This window comes from Dermatophagoides pteronyssinus, unplaced genomic scaffold, assembly GCF_027571235.1.
Source record: "Dermatophagoides pteronyssinus isolate colony J.1.1.1.1 unplaced genomic scaffold, Derpt_VIB-CSIC_2022.12 sq0042, whole genome shotgun sequence".
NCBI classification, from domain to species: domain Eukaryota; kingdom Metazoa; phylum Arthropoda; class Arachnida; order Sarcoptiformes; family Pyroglyphidae; genus Dermatophagoides; species Dermatophagoides pteronyssinus.
Genome location: NW_027461565.1, coordinates 162190 through 182489, shown reverse-complemented (window position 1 = coordinate 182489; position 20300 = coordinate 162190). Strand labels below are relative to the sequence as shown.

The following is a 20300-nucleotide window of genomic DNA, read 5'->3' as shown; positions in this document are numbered from 1 at the left end:
TTTTTCAGAAAATTTTTCTTTTAATTTGACCAAAAAGCAGACAAATTCAAATCACATTGGAATCATCCATCAGTATTTTCTTCTGACCACAATGTGTTCAATCGGGAGAAAACCAAAAAAAAACTTTTCCACTTGACAAACAAAACAAATATCACCACCACCACCACCGAACTAAAAAAAAAAAAAATTTGAATTGGTAATTTTTCATTTTATTTGGTCAAAAAAAAACTTTTTATTTTCTCAATATAATCGGCATTTATATCCAGAAAACCTAAAAAAAATGCAATGAATTTGATAAACGATTCGGTTGGCGAAATCATTTCACTCTCTGGCTCTTCGATTACTATTCATAGTTTGAAATGTTTGAAATTAATATTTCATAATCAAACAATGAATATAAAAACTAGCAAAAGAAGAAAAAAAATATGAATTTCATTTTCTCTTCATAAGAGTTATTTGTTTGTTTTGTTTTTCTAGGGTCTGAAATGTGTACAGAATTGTCAATTAGAAATTAATATCGATTCAGTTTTTTCATTGATTGTTTTTTTTTTGGTTGGTCATTCAAAAGTAAACAACAACAACAACAACGAATCCTGGAATAAAAAAGGGAACCAATTTTACTCTGGTCATTTGTCCTCCTCTTCTTCATATGAAGACTTAATTTGTTTTTGTTTTGTTTAGTTTTTTTGTTTCATTCTTTTGGGACATTGTATGCACAACGAACAGAAGGAAGAATTACAGTGAAAAATCTATAAATCTATATTATGAAAATGGAATTTTATTCCAAAAATAAAAAAAAAATTGAAATGAAAATTTCAAGCATGTTTTTGTCGTTTCTTTTTTTCCCCTTTCTATTCTCGAATTTTGATTTGATTCTCGAAGAAGGAGAAAAAGAGGAAATCTTTTCTGCCCATAATGTTTTTTGTTTTTTTTGGTTATTTTATTCGTTTTGTTTTTCGAATGTTTTTTCTCTTTCTCGTTTCGATTCTGTTGTGAGAATTCATAAGCTTGCCGTATAGATGGAACATTTCATGGTCTAGTTACTATCTTTGTTTTTTGTTGTTTTTGTTGTTTTTCATTGTCATTTACTGTCGTTGCTGCTTAACAAAAACAAAAGTTAACGTTAAAATTCTTTATAATTAATTAATTTTTCTTTTTCTTCCATCTCAAATTGATTGTAGTGAAATTGAAACAAATCTAAAATCAGGAAACAGAGAAAGCAAACAGAAAAGCCTCTCTTACGATTTACGGTGATATTTTTTGTTTCCAAAAAAAAAATTTCTTTTTTGTTTGTTTGTTTCACTTGAATCACACTGCATCTTTATTGCAAACAACAACAGCGAAAAAAAACCAATTAATTGTTTTCATTTGGATTCATATTTTCTTTTTTTCATATATATCCAAATGAAATTGTAACGGATTGCAATTCCCACATCTACTGTGAAATGTCAACTATTCAGAAATTCTTAAATCATTAATGTTTTTATGATCGTTTGTATTGTTTTGTTTTTTTATTTTTGTTGTTTAGCTGATCTTACGATACCATCTTAGCCAATTATTATAATAAATAAATTTCGATTATGATTATATCAGTGATTCAATGGGTTTTTATGACCATTTTCAACACATTTCAAGTTACCAAAAAAAAAATCATTATTTTTTCTTTTTATTATTGTTCATTCGATTTGTTTGATCGTTATGTTTGTTATCGAAAAAAAATTATCATCAACATTGAATTGTCAAAGATGATTATTGTTTTATCGTTGTTGTTTTGTTACTGAAATTCAGTAAAAAAAAGGATGAAATATTCAAAGTAAACATTTGTTCATGTATTCTCTATGTATGAATAATAATTATTTTTCTAATCAATTTATTTTTTTTCTCATAATAATGTCGATGCTGAGTGAGTGAGAGAGAGATAGTTTTTTTCCCATTACTACGTTATGAATGATGTTTACATAATAATTAATTCCTCATCATCATCATCATCATCATCATCATCAAACATTTGGGTATATGTCATCGGCAGAATTTTATTTTCCGGGTTACATTCGCATGTATATTAGTCAGATACTGGAAATTTTTGTTTTTTTTTCCATTTTATTCAATTTCAAATGAAATTAATTATGATTATTATTTCGAAAAATGATTATTATTTTCATTTCTGTTTTCATTCGTTTTTTTCTGATTCCAAATGGTCTACGTTTGTTTATGTTATACAGGTGCTTTTTGTGGATGTTTTGATTGTGTAGTTTGTTGAATGATGGAAAAGAAGAAAAACGGAAATTAATTCTTTATTTATGTTTACTAAATAATAATAATTTTTGAGATTTTTTTTTCATTTCTTTTTCACATCTCTCTCATATACGGATATATATGTGATTCAAATGTCCAAATAAAATATTATTTTTTTATTATTATTGCCAATATGTTTGCCTGTCATATTTTTTTCACACAAAATGTTTACTTTATCTTGTTTTTTTTCTCTCTCGATATTTTTCATTTTTTTCATTTCAAAATAACAACAAAAAAAAATTGTAGAAAATTGGATTGATTTTATATTCAATTACAATTCAAAGCTATAAAACATCAGTTCTTTGAAACCATCAAATCAATTTCATCTCACAACTCTGCAATAACATAAACGATTTTAGAATAGAAAAGCGATACAACACCAACACACACATTATACGGAATTTCACATTTCAAATCAAATTATCCCGAAAAAAAACGAATGAAACAAATACCGGATGATAGTAAGTAAAAATAAAACAAGAAATGAATTATAACCAAAACGGACAAACGAACCAACCAACCAACAACAACAACAAAAAACATCACAAAACATACATTAAATATTAATATTCAAAAAAAAAAAGAAAAAAAAGAAAAATCGTTTGGTTATCAATATTATTATCATTCTTATTTTCAGGATCAAGCAAATGAAGAAGAAATGATTTTTTTTTCTGTTTTTGTACCCAGTGAAAAAAAATAATGTAGACATTTTCACATTGAAAATGATTATGATGATCTCTCTTTCTATACACACAAATTCATTCGTATGTTTTTTCTTGTTGTTCACGTTGTTGTTAAATTATTCATTCTTTATACAGATTCTATCTATTCATACATTTCATATGATCATTATTTACAAATGAATATATGCATATGTATGGTTATTAATATATACACACATACACACAGATCTCATTTCAGAACTAATTCTTTATTCAAATTAGGTGTTTATTCAATTTTCTCATTCATTCTTTGTCTCCTATGTTGCTTGTTATTTGAATGTTTCCATATGTGGGAAGGAGGGTTTGTTATGAATTTTTTTTCTCGGTCAATTTCTTATATCTAGTCTTGCTAAATAATTCATTCATATTTCCTTCTTTTTTTAAAAAGGATGACAATATTTTATTAAAAATAAAATTAAAAAATGAAAACTTGTTTTTTTGGTTGAAATTTCGAAAATCTAATTTTATTTGTAATTATTTTGGTTGAAGATTGTTTCAATCATACTTACAGATTATATTTGTAAATAATGATAATAATAAAAGAAAAAACATTTGTAATAAAATAAATTTATTATGAATCCAATGATGATGATTATGATGATTGGTTCGTTTATTTTTAATTGTTTTACTATTCATTGTCCATTTGAATCGATTATTCATGTCATCATCATCGTGAGAAATTGGATTATTAAATTTCTCATCAAATATTGATGATATTTGATGATTGATTTGTTGTTGTTGTTTTTGTTGTTGATGTAATATTTTATGGATCATGATGGCTGATGATTTATGATTTTGGTTGTTTTGTTTTTTCATTGATATCAATCATTAACAATTCGTTATCGTTACATTCAATCTTGACTATCACAAACACACACGTGAAAATTGAACATTTGAGCTAAGATTTAAAGGAATATGACAAAATAGAGAAAAAATTCCTTACACAACTTCATTGATAAACATTAACTGACTAACTGAACTAATGAGATAATCACAAAAACTATATAATCAATGATAATAATGATGTTGATGGTCAATTCATTTGGTTATATCATTTTATATATACAAAACAAACACTCGATAATTTAACAATGATAAACAAAATGAATGAGAGTGAAAAGTTTTTGTTGTTGTTGATTATTGTCGTTGTTTCTGATGTATTCCGTATGACATCATTTGTCATTTGATAATTGTTTAATACCAGAATAGTTTGTTGTTGTTGTTGTCGTTTGTTGGTCCATAAATAATCATTTCTTCTTTTTTTTTTTCAATGATTATCATCACTGTTGATGATGTTTGAACTTACCAATCATCATCAGGGTTAATTATCTACATTCAATGAATGATCTATTGTTTAACACAAAACATGTTGATAAAGTGGAAAAGAATATTCAGTTGAACTGTTGAATTTTATTGTTATCATCATTGGTTGGTTAGTTTGTTCGGTTTTGTTTGTTTTTGTTTTATTCGCAAAACGAAAACTTTTTTTTTCCACTTCGTTTGGAAAATAAAAACTTGAATTTTGGCTTGATTTTTTTGAATTCAACAAATGTAAATGTTGTTGTTGTTGTTGTTGTTATTCGTAGGAAAAACAAATAAAATTATACATTGTAATTGTATAGTGTTTGAGATAGTTTCAATACAAATAATAGCAGAATATTTTTCAAGAATACAATGAATTTTTCATTGAATAAAGTTTTTCGTTCTCTTTTTTTTCAAAATAATTTTAAAAAGAATGAAAAAAGTGAATGAAACACACACACACAAACCAACGGAAAAAGTTTTTTTATTCAACTTTGAATTGATTATTTGGGAATCGAATAGAATTGAATATAACGAAACGTCTTGCCTGATGAACAGTCTAATACAAACTGACTACAACCATTTTTTTTCTACCAAAATAATATCCCCGATTCAATATGATTTCAAATAGTCATTGACTGAGTATGTCGGTGTGTGTTGTCGATTGTAATGTAAAAACATTCTTCACATTCACCGAACAGAATATAATGGTAGCTTCCTATACGGTTGCTATATGTGTATGAAGATCCATTAGATTTTTGGACTATTCTCTTACAGAGGGGTAAAAGAAAGATTCATTTCATTTATACGGAATAAAACAGAAAAAAAAGCCAAATGCATTAAAAATTCTTTTCCATGTGCATGTCTCTCGACAATTTCTATAATGTGACTGTAGAATCATCATCAGTATCATCATTGAAAATTTATTAATTCATTAAAAACAATCAGCTTGAACCAAAAAACAAAAAAAACTACCATAATGGCTTTAAATAGCTAAATAATACTTATTATTGATTTGATTGATGAATATTCATTGATCACATTTCAATTCATTGATTGCTTACTTCACCTGATAATGATTTTTCTTTCTGTACTGTTTTAATTATCTTTTTGATCCGAAATGAATTTGTTTGATGCATAATGAATGGATAACAATTTTGGCTCTGATTTTCTGATGATCCGTTTTGACCAAATATTTGTAACCAAAGCAATTATTTGGATTGAAATTTTTTTTCTTTTTGATTTCATCTTTGATTATCTCATCGTTGTCGAAATGGTTTCGAAATTTTTCTTTTTGGTTCAACTCACGTAACTTGTTTTTTCCTTTTTTCTTTTTCGTTACTGGTTAGTTTTTTTTCATCATTATCATCATCAGATAGACAGAATGTTGTTGTTGTTTTTTTCCCATTTGTTTTTCATCATTGAAATTGACATATAAATGTAATCCAGACCAGAAGAAAAATAAAATTGAAATCTGGAATCATTGCTCTTGTCACGATTCATTGATACTTATGGCAATCACTTTAATTTTTTATTTTTTGGCTATCTTTTCCTACTTGTTTTTCTTCTATTATAATTTCCTTTTACTATTAGTATTGATTGATTAATTTCGATGATAATTTTATTTTGTTTGAGATTTATTTATTCATTTTTAATTTTTTCTTCTACATACATAATGAAAGTATATAGTCCTAAAAAGATAAAGCTTTCAAAAAAAAAAAAAAACAATTGGCCATTTCAATTTGTAATTACTTTTTTTTCTACACCAATTTCCAATGATGATGATGATGATGATCAAAATCACTGGTGTAATACACACAAAGATTCTACTAATTCACTGACTACGATATCATTTGCTTTGTTTTTCTATCCGATTCAATAGAAAAAAAACACAATAATTAAATCTTTGTTATCATTCTAAAGGGAATATTCTCTCTCATCATTTGGTAATCATTGTTTTTTCACTTTAATCACAATGTTGTTGTTGTTGTGTAAAATGGCTTAATATTAGCCAATGATATTTCAATTTTCTGATGAAACAAAGTTGAAAAAAAACATTATCATTGTTTTTTTTTTTGGATAACGACTTTTCATACAATAACTACTAGCGCGACCAACATAAGATGTTACTGTTTTTTCTTTTGTTTTTTTCCTTTTTTTTTGAAATGAAACAAACAGAATCAACAACAACAAAAAAACTAAATTAAAAATGAAGAATCTTAAAGAATTGACAAAAAAAAAGTCCAAAAAACAAAACAAACGCATTCAAGAACTTGATCAGAAAAAAAGCAATGGAAAATCTTTTTCTGGAAAAAAAGATGAACCAAAAACTTTGATTTATTTTTATTGCCAACTAATGGATCTCTATCCTTTTTTCTCTCTCTCTTTCTCTCACACAATCCGTTATTGTTGTTGTTGTCGTTATTATTATTGTTGTTGTTGTCGTTATTATTATTGTTGTTGTTGTCGTTATTATTATTGTTGTTGTTGTTTTGGATGTATAGTGTTGTTGTTCAGGAACCAATGATGGAACCAGAAACAAACAGAAAAAAGATACACACATTTCTCATACAATAACTACATACACACACTTAACTGAATATTACATAACAACAACAATAACAATGTTCAACTTGCTCATTTGTCAATCTGATAATTCAAGCAAGCCCAAAAAAAGACAAAACAAAACCTCTAAACATACAATAGTAAAAGAAAAGATGTTTATAAATAATAATAATAATAATAGTACAAAACATACAGACCATCATCATCATCATCGAAACAACAACGGAAAACAATATTTAATCCAGAAGAAAATAATAATAAAAACTTTAAATGTATCATATGGAAAATGTGGAAAAAGAAAATGGAAAAGTGTTGAAAAAAAAATTGTTCGATTCATTTTCTTCATTTCATTTCTTTTCGGTGTGAATCAATCATTTTTTCTTCTTCGCAATTTCTCTATCATCAACCATATAAATAAATGTATGAGATAAATTTTGTGTAAATTCAAACACACAAACACCTGACATTATTCTTTTTCTGTTATCTTTTTTCTTTCAATGTGTTTTTTTTTTTGGTTCAAATTCTCAATCATCATCATCATCATAATTGTTTCGTTTTGAACAAAATTTTCATTTTATTTTCAATCGAATCGACAAATTACTCCGATTCTATTGTGTGTTTGTGTGTTTGATGAAAGATATTCATCGAGAATGTGTGGATGCCACTTTTTCTTCACTCGATCTTTTATATAGAATTTCTGTTTCCAAGAATTATTCCAATACATGTCTTTTGGATAATTAAATTCTTTTTCACTTGTTTTGACATTAAATGTCGTTACAATTTTTTTTTGTTCGGCTGACAATTCATTTACGAAATACCCGGTCCAAATTGTTTTTCATTGATTCTATTTTCATTTAATAAGTAATAAATGTAATGGTCATGTAAGAATCATAATAATAATAATAATAATTACCGTTATTATTATAATGACAATAACAAACACAGTTAGAAATGAAAAACTAAAAGTTATTGGTCAACAACCTTATTATATAACTTAATTAGTCATTCATTCATTCATTCTTTGTTAAATTATTATTTTGTTTGATGGTCATTATCAATAATTTTTTCATCATCATCATTATTGAACTGTAAACTTTTTTTAGATTTTAATGTTTGCTAAACCATCGAATGTGTACATCGATAATCGATAATCAGAAACAGATTGATGAATCTTGATTTCCTAATTTAAAATTGATTATGAGTGATAATGTTTGTGTGAATCATCAACGATTCTATAGAGAAATCAAGAAATATCTCTATGCTTTCTACCATAAACTTTTCATACAAAAATGTCAATTTTTAACTTTTTATTTTTTCCATGATTCAAAACATTTTTTGTATTTATATAATGATTGTTGTTGTAACATTTATCGTCGTCGTCATCGTCGTTGTCGTATTCGTATCCAAATGAAAATTGTTCAAGAATCACATTTTCATCACTGTTTAGAAAATTGCTTGCTTTCAAAAATGTGTGTGTGTGTTTTTGTGTGTGTAAAAAGAAAAAAGTTTACTTTAATTTAGCCACTTTATCTCGTCAGAAAGTTCCATTGTCGCTATCAGGAAACATTTTCTTTTTGGTTCTTTTTCCATTCAGGCTAATCATCGTGTATCATTGACAGTAAGTGTTGTATCAGAGTGTTTGTCAGAGTAGCTCAGACTAACTAAGAAATCACCAATAGGGAATTTCAATTCAAAATGATGCAAAATGATGATGGTGGTGGTGGTGGTGGGGGGAGTAAAGAATATTGTAGGTGAATGGGAAAAAAAGACCGACCAATTTAATTCGATACGAACAAAAAAAAACATTGCTCGCACATCATGTTTCATCAATCGAAGTTATAAAAAAAAAAAAAGTTAAATTTCAAAATGATTCGATTTGATCTTCTTTGAAAGTTGGTGAGTGAGTTGGGAGTGAGAGAAAAAAATGGCTTAAATGACATTAAAACGGAATGAATTTTTTTTTTGGGAAATTTACTAAAAAAAACTGGTTACTTGGTATCAACATAGAAAAAAAAAGAAGAAAAAAGAAAAGAAAAAACCGATTGGTGAGTTTCGATAAAACAAAAACATATTCTTTTGGTATTGATGTTTAAAAGTTGTGAATATACAATCCAAAAAACAAAAAAAGTTTCACAATCATTTTATATGGAAATGATCATCAATGATGATGATGCATAACATTTTTAAAAGTAAATTTTTCATCCAATACAAAAAAAAAAAAAAAAAAATAAAAATACAAAACATTCATCTAATTGTCAAGTTGTCGAAATAAGTAAGTAAGTAAGTAAGTAACTCTTTTATCTTTTTCATTCATTCATTCATTCTATCTGTTTGACAATTGATCATTTTCAAAGAATTGAACGATTAACGTGTTTGTGTGTAATGTGGATCACGCAATTTGTTTGAAATAAAAAAAAAGAACATAAAAATTTTGTTTCAAAATGTCTTCGTCGTTTTTTTTAGTTTTCAAAAAACTATTTTAAATTGTATAGCAGTAGTTTTGGTTACCAAACCAATTAAATTCTCAATCATACCCCCCATACACACAATGTGTTAACTCCATTCTGCTGTAACATTGTGGAATAAAATGTTCATTTTTCTTTTTTTGCATTCTATCATCATCGACAACAGCAAAAAATAACCATTTTTCTTCCATGTTTTCTTCCAATATATATTCTCCACCTTAGAATTTTTGTTCGTCTTTCATCGAATTTTCTTTTTTTTCGGTTCATTTATTCATCTATAAAGGTTGGGGCTGAATGTTGTTGTCAATTTTTTTTGTGTGTGTATATAATAAAATGGATAATTACGGATACGGTTGCCTTTATCTAATTTGATCAAATGAATGAATGAAATATATATTGTGCCAACAATTGTCGTTTGATAATCATTTTTATTCATTCATTCCATTCCATTCAAATTGTGAAGAAACAACACAAGAATATAAAACAAATGGCATATAATACAGTTGAGACAAACAACGATATTCAGAAACTCGACTTTTTTCTTTCATGTTTTTGTTTCCGAAAAAATTCTATATATGTACACGCTTTAATGGAACAAATTTCAAGTGAAATAATGACGAGTAGATAACGAATATGGATAAAATTACCGATTTTAGTTTCGGCTTTTTTTTTCTCCGATTCCCGTGAATCTGATACATAAATGTAATAGTAATATGATTATTAAATGAAATAAGATTTTGTTTTTTGTCTTAATTCATTGATTTTTTTTTGCATAAAATCCGTTGATTAACATCATCATTTTATTCAATTACAGATTTAATTTTTTTTTATTAAAATAAAAATAAAAGATTATCGATTTTTTTTTCGTTTATTAAGCAAAATTTTGGTGAAAAAAGCAAAATATAAGTGAATATTTTTTTTTTTGTTTGGGGAGAAAAAAAATCTTATCAAACTAAGTGAATTCTAAATTTAAAATTTTATCTTTTTTTTTTTTGGAGAAGGGTAAAAAATGAATTGATTGTTTCTTCGAAATCATCATCGACGACGACCATCCTTTTTTTCATCTTGTTTGTTAACAATATCAACTGGTTGTGTAATTTGTTGGAAAAATTTTGATATAGAATTTGTCAATGAATTAATGGATGATGATGATGGTAACGGTTGTTGTTGTTGTTGATCTGGTGTTGCAATCGAATATTCATTATTTGATTGTTGTTGTGTAAATAATTCACTTAATTTGGATGATGCATCGCTACCAACATTTTGTGCTTGATTACCAAAATTTTTCATAAAATTACCTATTGAACTCATTGCACCATTAAAATTTTTACTGATTGTTTCAGATAGATTTGTTGGATTAAGTGTTTCACTAATTGAATTCCATGCATTACTAACAGTATCAGTGATACATGTTTTTGAATCAAAATTTTCACATAATTTTTTTACAGCTTGCATAGCTATATTTGATTCTAATCCATTCAATTTTTCTTCATAATGTGATTCTTGACAAATTCTTGTTGATCTTGCAACCGTTATATAAGCCTTTACACCTTGAACGCATAAATCATAACGTGCATTTTTACTGTAAACAAATGCAAAAAAAAATGTTAGCAAATTTTTTTGTATGGATGAAAATAAAATACTTACCAACAAGCAACTTTTGGATCCAAACTATCCAATGAAATAAGAGTTGTTCGAATAGCTTTACAGCTATCGATCATTGAATCCAATACTCGATCACAAGTTTCATTTTGTCCATAAGCAACTATACGTAAAAAAGAAATTATGACAATAAAATAAAATGAAATTCGCTAATTTACATACCTGTGCTTAATAATATTAAGCAAAACGAAATTTTAATAATCATCTTCGTAGTTTGTAATGATGGAAATTTTTTTTCACAAATTCAATAATCGCTGTGCTCAACAAATGTCCAAAAGTCTTGTGATTTTTATTTTGAGTTTGCAAAAAATAAAACGAACAATACATATGAATCACTTGAAATGTTTATCATTATTTTATATTGGGAAAATTTGTTTTTCAATGATAAACGATGGTAGTGGTGATGATAGCACAATCATATTTGATGATAATAATTAAAAAAAACTTTTGAACCTTGAATTATATTCATTATATCAAAATTAATCATCATTTTATAAACATTGAATAAGCAAATTTAAAATTGATATCGATTTTTTTCTTCTTTTTTTTGGTTCTTCATATTCGCAATTTATCTTATAAATATCGATCAAAATCATTTCCAATGTCCATTTCCTGATGCAATAATATCAACAACAAAAAAGAAAGAAAAGAATAACCGCGTCAAATTTTCGAGTGACTTTTCTGGCGCCATCTATATCATCATAATAACAATTTCAATTTCATATCCGTAATTCACATCATTTTATTAGAAAAAAAAATTATACAAATTTCAAAAAAAAATATCAAATATTATTAAGTGAGAAGAACAAAGGAAGCCTGAAAATTATTTAAATTTGTTTATTTTAGTTTCAATTTCCCGAACCAGTGAAATTATCATATTTTTTTTAAAAAAAGCTGAGATATAAATATATGAGAATATTGTTATCAATCTAAATGATGATTATTATTATTATTATTATATTTTAAAAATCCTAAAGATGAATGAAGACAATGATGTTATCCCGTTCATATGTGATGGAGATTGGCAATGTAAGATTTTTGAATACCCAGATTTAAAAATGACGAAAAAGTTTCATTTAATTTATTAATTGAATCGTTCTCTGACTAGACACATCAATTTTTTCTTTCCTTTATAAAGTGTTTTAATTTTTTCAAGTAGTTTGACAAATTCATTTTTACCATCCGGTGCCAATATTATTGTTTCTTGTGCTCTTGTTAAAAATTCAATAAAATCACCATAATGCCGTGGACTGATATGTTCTAATCGTCGCATTACAGCTTCGATATAGGCTTTTACAGCTGCATAAAGTAGATTGCATAATGGTGGCCGATCCAATGGATATGTTTGAAATTGTCGTCGTCGCATTCGTTCTTCTATACTTAGATGTTCCATGACAATATTTGATGAATCAGAAACATAGCTTAAATTTATATTATTAGAACGAATATTATTTTGGCCTATCATTACAGGTTTTGGCAGAACCGGATGAGGTAGTGTACAACGACGAATCATATCAGCTAAAACCGGTGCACATCGTACATTTTTTATCAAAATATCTACAAGTTTATTAAGTTCTTCAGTGCCAAGACATTGTGCCAAACTACAGGCCCATTGGAGATCATTGATTGAATGATGCGAATCAGCTGTCAGTGGTATGGTTACTTGATTGGCAGCTAATAATGCAATCTTACAAGCACGTTCGGAAGCACCTTGATGTTCAAGATATCGTGCGATCGAAAACAATTTATGCGATCCAATCTGATTTAATGAGGCAGCCGTTTCGACTACTTTGGCAATCGTATCGAATGCATATTGATCTTTTTCGCATAATGATAATGCATTTAATGCACAACTAGATGGATCGCGCATCGCACATTCGACTGCTAATTTTCGTGCTGTACTTGCTAGTTCTTCTGAACGCATTATATGATCACGAACACATAGACGGGAATTGAAATTTTGTGCCAATACTGCCGATGCTACCTGACGAACTGCTTCGGATGGACTGAAATATTCTTTCCAATTTCTCATTAGATAAACAATTTTATCATAACCAATTTCGGTAGCGCAAGTTACTAACCAGTGAATAGTATTCTTACGACAACTATCATTTGTTTGATCATTCAGTGTTATTTTGGCAAGATGAAGTCCGAATTGATAAGCGATACGTAGAAGATATTCTTGACGATTACCATTCGAACTAAAATTAAATATATCTTGAGCCAACTTGTTTAAATAATGTGGATCAATGACATATGTTTTGATAGTTTCAAATATAAGAAGTAATTGTGCGTAATCATTACGAGCAGCGAATAACATTGTACGGGCCAAAAGTGATTGTACATCCAAATACATATCGAAAAAATTTGATCGTACTGGCAGTTGATCAGCTTCCGAGGACGATTGATGTTCATCTTTGAATGCGAAAAATCTAGATATAAAAAGTTTTGTGAATGAAATTTCTGCTCATTTTTTCTGCAACATAATATTTCTACGACATACCTTAGAGATCGAAGACCAATATCATAAGATAAATCGGGATGGGTAGGTAGAAGAGCACCAAACATGTAGCGCACAAGACCGGGTATTTGAACAATGTCCGATGGCACAAACAGTTGTCTATGTTCACCAGTTACCATATCACTAAGAATACCGTATTCGATTAAATAACGTGCCTTTTTCTGTACGGTAGATATTAGAAATGAATCCAATTTTATATCTAATAATTTTCGTATTAATCGTTCTTCTTGACGATAACTACGGTCACGTTGACTTTCAAGATCGGGTGATCGACGAATTTGAGATAATCCAACCAATGCAATGTATACGGCTGCATTCAGATATGTATCCCAATATTGTGTTGAACCGGGAACTTTGACATGATTGAATTTGAGTTTTTCATTGTTGGAGTCATTATTATCATTAACATTGGATGCCATATTTCCATCTTTATCGACTAACCCATTCACTTCATTATACATAACAAACACATCGACCAGAACGTTTCGGCTAAATATACCCATATCGATTTTTTTATCATAGCCAATCAAAGCATAATGAGCATCGTATGATCTCGAATCACTAGTAACCGAAGCTTCGGCTAATGTATCAAAGAGAATTCCGATCGGATCCAATGGATTACCGATCCATGAATCGGATGATTGAACAACATGAATAAGACCTATATTTTCTTGTTCTTGAATATGCTGTCGATGACGGAACAAACGAACAATGGCCATTGAAAGACGAAGTGCTTCTTGTAAACGACCATTCACTCTTAATGAGGCAACTCGTACACAAGCCGTAGGCAAATGTTCTAATTAAAATTAAATAATTATAAGCTTCATCTTCGAAAAAAATAATTATGTTCATACCTGACCAAATAGGGAAACCATCTTTGTCGAAATCTTCTGAATAATAAAATTGACGAGATTTTCCATCAACGGGCCCATCTTGACGGAGAATCAATTGTAGATGCTCATCATCCCAAGTGATGTAAGAAGCATCCAATGCTCTCTCTAAAATTCGACGTTTTCGAAATGGAACATTGTGACCATTCCTGGAAGCATTGACAATCAATCTTCTTTCATGTTTACTACAATGAGCCATAGGTTCATTATCTGATGAAGATGAACAACGATGTGGTGTATCATGTGTGGTTTGTACATTCAGATTGAAATATGTATCTTCACGGGGACAATTTGAGATATGAGACCAATGGCGAAACATTTCACGCCATTCTACACGTTTTAATGGAGGTAGCGATGGATCGGCCACAATAAAAGTCCAAAGATTGGTCAAATGATCCCATAGAAAAATAAATGGATCAAAATACATTTGATCAAATGCATCTTCCGGTTTAAGATAATGAGAATAAGAATAAAGGAATTGTTCGGTTATGATACGCAAGAATCGTGATCCATTCGAATCTTTAATCTTGAGCATTTCAATGACCTGTTTTTCGAATTGAAAGAAAATTAAATACAACCGTTTAATAGAATCATCAAATTTTTACCTTATAGAAAAGAAGAATGATTTTATTCGATTCCGATATGCTAACATATTTGACCAGATCTCTAATTTGTGAAGCTGTTCTTTCCTCATTCAGATACCAATCGTGTGGTCCATAGACACAAGCACCGGCTGTAGGATCAGGTGCACCATGTATTAAATTGATTGGTGCTTGTTTTTGACTTAATTCATCGGTAAGTCTTTGTACTGTTGGTAATATTTGCACATGATGTTCGGCTATTAAATATTGCACCAATTTTTGTAATTGCTGTCGATCCAGATCGAGTAAAGTTTCTAATGATAATAATAATTATTATTATTTATATTATTGGGGATTAGCTGATTTAGCTTACCGGAAATTGGAATACGGAGATCAAATGAAAATGGTTTATGTATTCTATACAATGCCAGTGCGACTACATGTTCGCACCAGAATAAATGAACAACACGTGGTGTACATGTACAAGTTGCTGATGTTATCTTACATCTATAGATGAAGAATAGCATGAAAATCATTAATTAATCAAAATAATAATAATAATAATTACCTATCGAATGTAATTGATACTAAACAACCGTTAAAATTTGCCTTTCGATATGTAGAACTTGAATCCAATATATTATGATTATTATATGGATAGTTTCCAATTCGATCACCTTGAAATAGTTTCGAAAAATTTGCCTCTGAAGATGATGATGATGATTGAATGGCCGATGAAGATAAATATGGTGAAATCGTTGAATGAAATGAACCGGATGATTGTGCGGATGAATGTGATTGTTTATTATTTTGAAGATCGATTACTATACCGGTTAGATTGAAACCTGTGGTCCAAAAAAAAAGTTTTTTTCAATGAACAAAAATAAAGTTTTTTTTTAAATTGAAATTCTAAAATTATCTTTTTATTTATATTTGAGATAATAACAAAATCTATTGCAGCAAACAAACAAAATATTTTTCATCTATGATGAACAATAAATAACAAAATTGAAATCTCAAGTATGGATTATGATGAATGAATTTATTTAAAGAATACCATCCATTCATTCATTTGATTTCCCACTACTGTTTAATTCAAATAACTTTTTTTATGATTGTATTTCGAATAATAAAAAAAATGTTTGTTTTTTCTATTTGTTTGAATTTTTTTTCAAATAAAAATACAATAAAATGCAATCTTTTAGTTTTTTTTCAATTTAAAAGAACCAACTTGATTGACTAATAATAATCAAATATGATTATCATGAATTTTGAGAAAGAATTTTTTGCATTTTTTTCCTTATAAAAATCAAATGTTACCTTGTGTTTTTCTAAAGAATTACTATGCAAAATTATCATTGAAAATGAAAAGGATCAGAAAATAAAGATGATCGATATTCTATCCTTAATATACACAGACACACACAAATAAGCTTAGTCCACTACCCATAGAAATATATGAACATTTTAAGTCGTGACATTCACATCAAAAATCCTAACCCACTTGTGATCAATAATCAAATACAACATTAAGATTGAATGAAATAACTTTTCAAAGCAAAAAAAAATGACAAGGCATATTGTGATTATAATGAAAGTTTTCATGACTATCATCAAGCTTCATCTGGCTCGAAGGTCAAGTTCTTTTTCCTTCTCTCTCTCTTTATCACTAGATATCCATCAATTCTATAGATAATTCATCTAATCAATTCATTCAAGAAAAAGAAATTCTATCCAATTTTTATTGACCAACCGTTGAACACCTGAATGAATGAGTGTATATGTCACCGACCTTTTATTTCTGGACCAAACCTGAAAATTTTTCCTGACTATTTAGTTATGATAAATTATTATCAATTGAATGGTGATCCATAATATTTTCAGCAAACAAATTCATAAAAAAAACTGTGTAAATATTTTATGGAACAAAAGAAACACTACCAGACTACCTATCAATGGTATTTGTTCTTCTGGAAAAAATTATTCACAATTTACCATGACTATCGAGAACACATGTGTGTTGAGGGAATGGTAGCAACAAAAAAAAAAAAAAATTGATTGACGGCCAATGTCTGCCCAGTTTTGTGCTCTTTTTTTTCGAAAATGTCGGTGACCTAGGCCAAAAAAAATTGCACGTTCCCGCAAGCAACTAAGTGTAATAATAATTTCCAGAAAAAGAACGCTTCAGGTGATTTTCTCGTACTTTTCCTTTTTTTTCTTGGTTTGCAGGTCGTTTTGGTTGGTCGGTTGATCGGCCGATCTTTCACAATATGAATTAGTCGTTAGTTTAGTTTAGTGGCAATTTTCTACAGTGGCAACAACAACAAAAAAAATTCCATTCAAACAAACATAAATTTTGAATGGAAATTATTTGCAACAGCCGTTGTTGTCGTTATTGTACGCTGCGCTCTAATGAACAATGGCTATATCATTTGAGTAGATAGATGGTGTATTTAACTCTATGCAACGATTTTCGACAAAAAAAATGGACTTAAATTAAATGACACTAATACACCATAGTATAGAAAAAAGATAATTTTTTTCAAACAAATTTTCTCAAAAAAATTGCTTACCAATTTGCATAACTTGGCGAACAGTTCCCGAACAAAGTAAATGTAATCCTTTATTAAATGTTGATCTAGATTCCCATTCATGATCATGATGGCTAGCTGTTGTTGTAGTTGTTGTTGTTGCTGTTGTTATCGGATTTCCTACCAAATCCCATAATAATGATGGGGATGATGGAATATTCATCGACAAATTTGATGATGATGATGTGCCTACAGCAGCAGCAGTAGTTGTACCATTAGTATAATTTGCTAGATTAAAATCTTGTTTGAAAATTGATGATATTGATGAATAAAGACGAATATAACGTTCATCACGTGGAAATGACCAGAATATTATTCGTTTTTGTACAGGTTCAGGTATACAACTATATTGTTGTTCAATATATTCATATGGTATATATTCAGCTACAAAACGTGCAGCAATCTCTAATAATGATTCTGGTTCATATGAAGATTTTTGACCAACTAATGAATTTGGATTTATTAGATCTGTTCCGGTAGTAATTGCTGATGATGATGATGATGATGGAATGGCAGTTAAATCCGATGGTATTCTTGACGATCTTCCAACTGTCGAATGATGACCACTTGAATTTTGATTCCGCAGTCTGATTGTCCATTCTTTATTTGGCTGTTGCATTGGTGATGATGATTGATGTGATTGCGATGATGAGGATGATGATGGTATAGGTGCTTGAAATTGATGACAGCGGCAACAATAAATCTGTGAACATTGTCGTCTTGTTTGATATTGATTTGATAATTGGCCATGCGATGAATAGGCACCTGGATAATAAAGGCATCTTCCGTGAGCTATATTTGGAGGTATTAAACGATTTAAAAGCGATGTCGAAATTGATGATGATGATGATGATGTACGTGATTTGCGAAATTGATTCGATTGTTTTGAGCAATCTCGATTCGAATGCGAAATCGATGATAATGATGATGAGCTACTTGTTGATGGTTGATCATCATTTTTATTAATCGATGATGATGATGATAATACGGACTTTCGTTTTGATTCGAAATTTTCTTCATCATTATTATTGTTGTTTGTTTTTATCAAATAATGTTTACTGGAATTGGAAGAATTTGGTTTATTATCATTATTAGTATTGGAATCAAATTGATCAGCAGCAACAATAACATTATTATTATTATCATCTTCAATACATAAACGTTTTGATGATGATGATGAGGATGGATCATCTTTCGATGATGATGATGAAGAAGACGACATAATGATTACATCAATTTTCTTTTCTTTTTTTAAACCGTTGATCAATAATTCATTATCATTATGAAAAAAATTCGAATATTTAAGACAAATGCACACAGAGAAACAAAAACAAAAAATTATTTTTCGAAGACAATTATTGAAATGGAAGAATTTATTTCTTGCAATCAAGATGGAAGATTTTTACTGAGAATCTTTATTCATTCATTTTGTTTTGTTTGCCTTTCTGGTTAACATGAATCATTCGAAGCAACAACGAATTTCAAAATCAAAAAAAAATAGAAGATAAATTTTCTTTTGTTTTCAATCAATAATCATTATTATTATTATGATATATAATCACATTGAAATATGATTTTACAATTACATTTGTTTGATTTTCGGTTTAGAATCAATTTTTTTTATTGCTACGCATTTTCTTCAACAAAAATTTCGGACAAAATCGATGTTATTATTATTATTATTACAGCCAATTGAAAACAGGCAGATGAGTATATTACAGAGGCGTAGATTATTATTATTATTGCTATAAAACTATGCAATTGAATTACATCAATCAAATCAAATCAAATCAAATGATTTATTATTCATTGATCACATGAAGATTTTTATCGAAAAAAATTATACCAATTGATTGATTTATAATTGAAAAAAATTCGATTCATTACAGAAACTTTGATGATTCCAAAACAAAACAAAACAAAAAAATTCACTGGAATCAATGATGATGATGTTCAAAAAAAAAAAATCAACCGCTACCAGAAAAAAAAACCAAAACAAAAAAATTGCATCTACAATTACATCAAGATTGGCAACATTATAAAAAAAAATTATTTTTGCAATCCACATAAATAAAAACACAGATTGAGTTAGTTGGTTATTTAAGTAAGTTTTTTTTTGGGATGAAAGAATGATGATGTTAGGAGGGAAAAAAACTCCCACCATCACACCATAATAAAAAAAAATTCGAATTCGAATGATGAGATCAGCAGATGAGCAGAGAGGCGGGGGTAGAAAAACAAAATTCGAATTCGAACGCGATTCTGGAAATCTTAAAAAAAAAAATTTATGATTCAATCCGAAAACTTTCAAAAAATCGATAATCAATGATTTAAAATGATGAATTTTAGTCTATAAAGACACAAACACACACAAAGAAATTGATTATTATTGCTTGAAAATGATGATGTTGATGATGAATGAGAATTGATTTGTAAGAAGATTTAAAGAAAAAAATTTCATTTCGAATCAAGTTTTTTTCACTTTCTTTTTTGTTCAAATGTCAAAGTATATCAAGAGTATTATTGCATGATGTAAGAAGATTGTTTTCTTTGGAAAAAAATTGTCGTTTTTGACACCATATATATTATACAGTGAGAAGAAAAACAAAACAATTTGATGATAATCAGTCATCCATTCCGATACAACAAACAACGAAAAAAAACCACACAATTGTGAATCAATCAGCCAACAACATAACAACAACA

General features: G+C 28.4%; 3 protein-coding genes across 3 annotated transcripts in view; all 3 read right to left on the bottom strand.

Moving 5' to 3' along the window:
- LOC113794442 (uncharacterized) overlaps window positions 1-4884 on the bottom strand; it is a 31954-nt gene extending 27070 nt beyond the window's left edge. The window contains exon 1 of the mRNA XM_075823955.1: window positions 3527-4884. Coding sequence (XP_075680070.1) covers window positions 3527-3833 — 307 coding nt within the window. The 5' untranslated portion in view covers window positions 3834-4884. The remainder of the gene's footprint in view (window positions 1-3526) is intronic.
- A 5243-nt stretch (window positions 4885-10127) lies between these two features.
- Window positions 10128-11353, bottom strand: LOC113792736 (uncharacterized). The gene is made up of 3 exons (XM_027342665.2): window positions 11174-11353; window positions 10997-11114; window positions 10128-10931 (listed from the first exon to the last, which is right to left on the bottom strand). The coding sequence occupies exons 1-3, from the start codon at window positions 11214-11216 to the stop codon at window positions 10385-10387; spliced, it is 708 nt and encodes a 235-aa protein (XP_027198466.2). The 5' UTR covers window positions 11217-11353; the 3' UTR covers window positions 10128-10384.
- Window positions 11354-11828: 475 nt separating this feature from the next.
- On the bottom strand, window positions 11829-19234 carry LOC113793150 (zinc finger SWIM domain-containing protein 4-like). Its single transcript, XM_027343136.2, has 7 exons — window positions 17577-19234; window positions 15572-15848; window positions 15377-15510; window positions 15028-15317; window positions 14387-14966; window positions 13515-14328; window positions 11829-13443 (listed from the first exon to the last, which is right to left on the bottom strand). The coding sequence occupies exons 1-7, from the start codon at window positions 18814-18816 to the stop codon at window positions 12096-12098; spliced, it is 4683 nt and encodes a 1560-aa protein (XP_027198937.2). The 5' UTR covers window positions 18817-19234; the 3' UTR covers window positions 11829-12095.
- Window positions 19235-20300: the final 1066 nt, after the last annotated feature.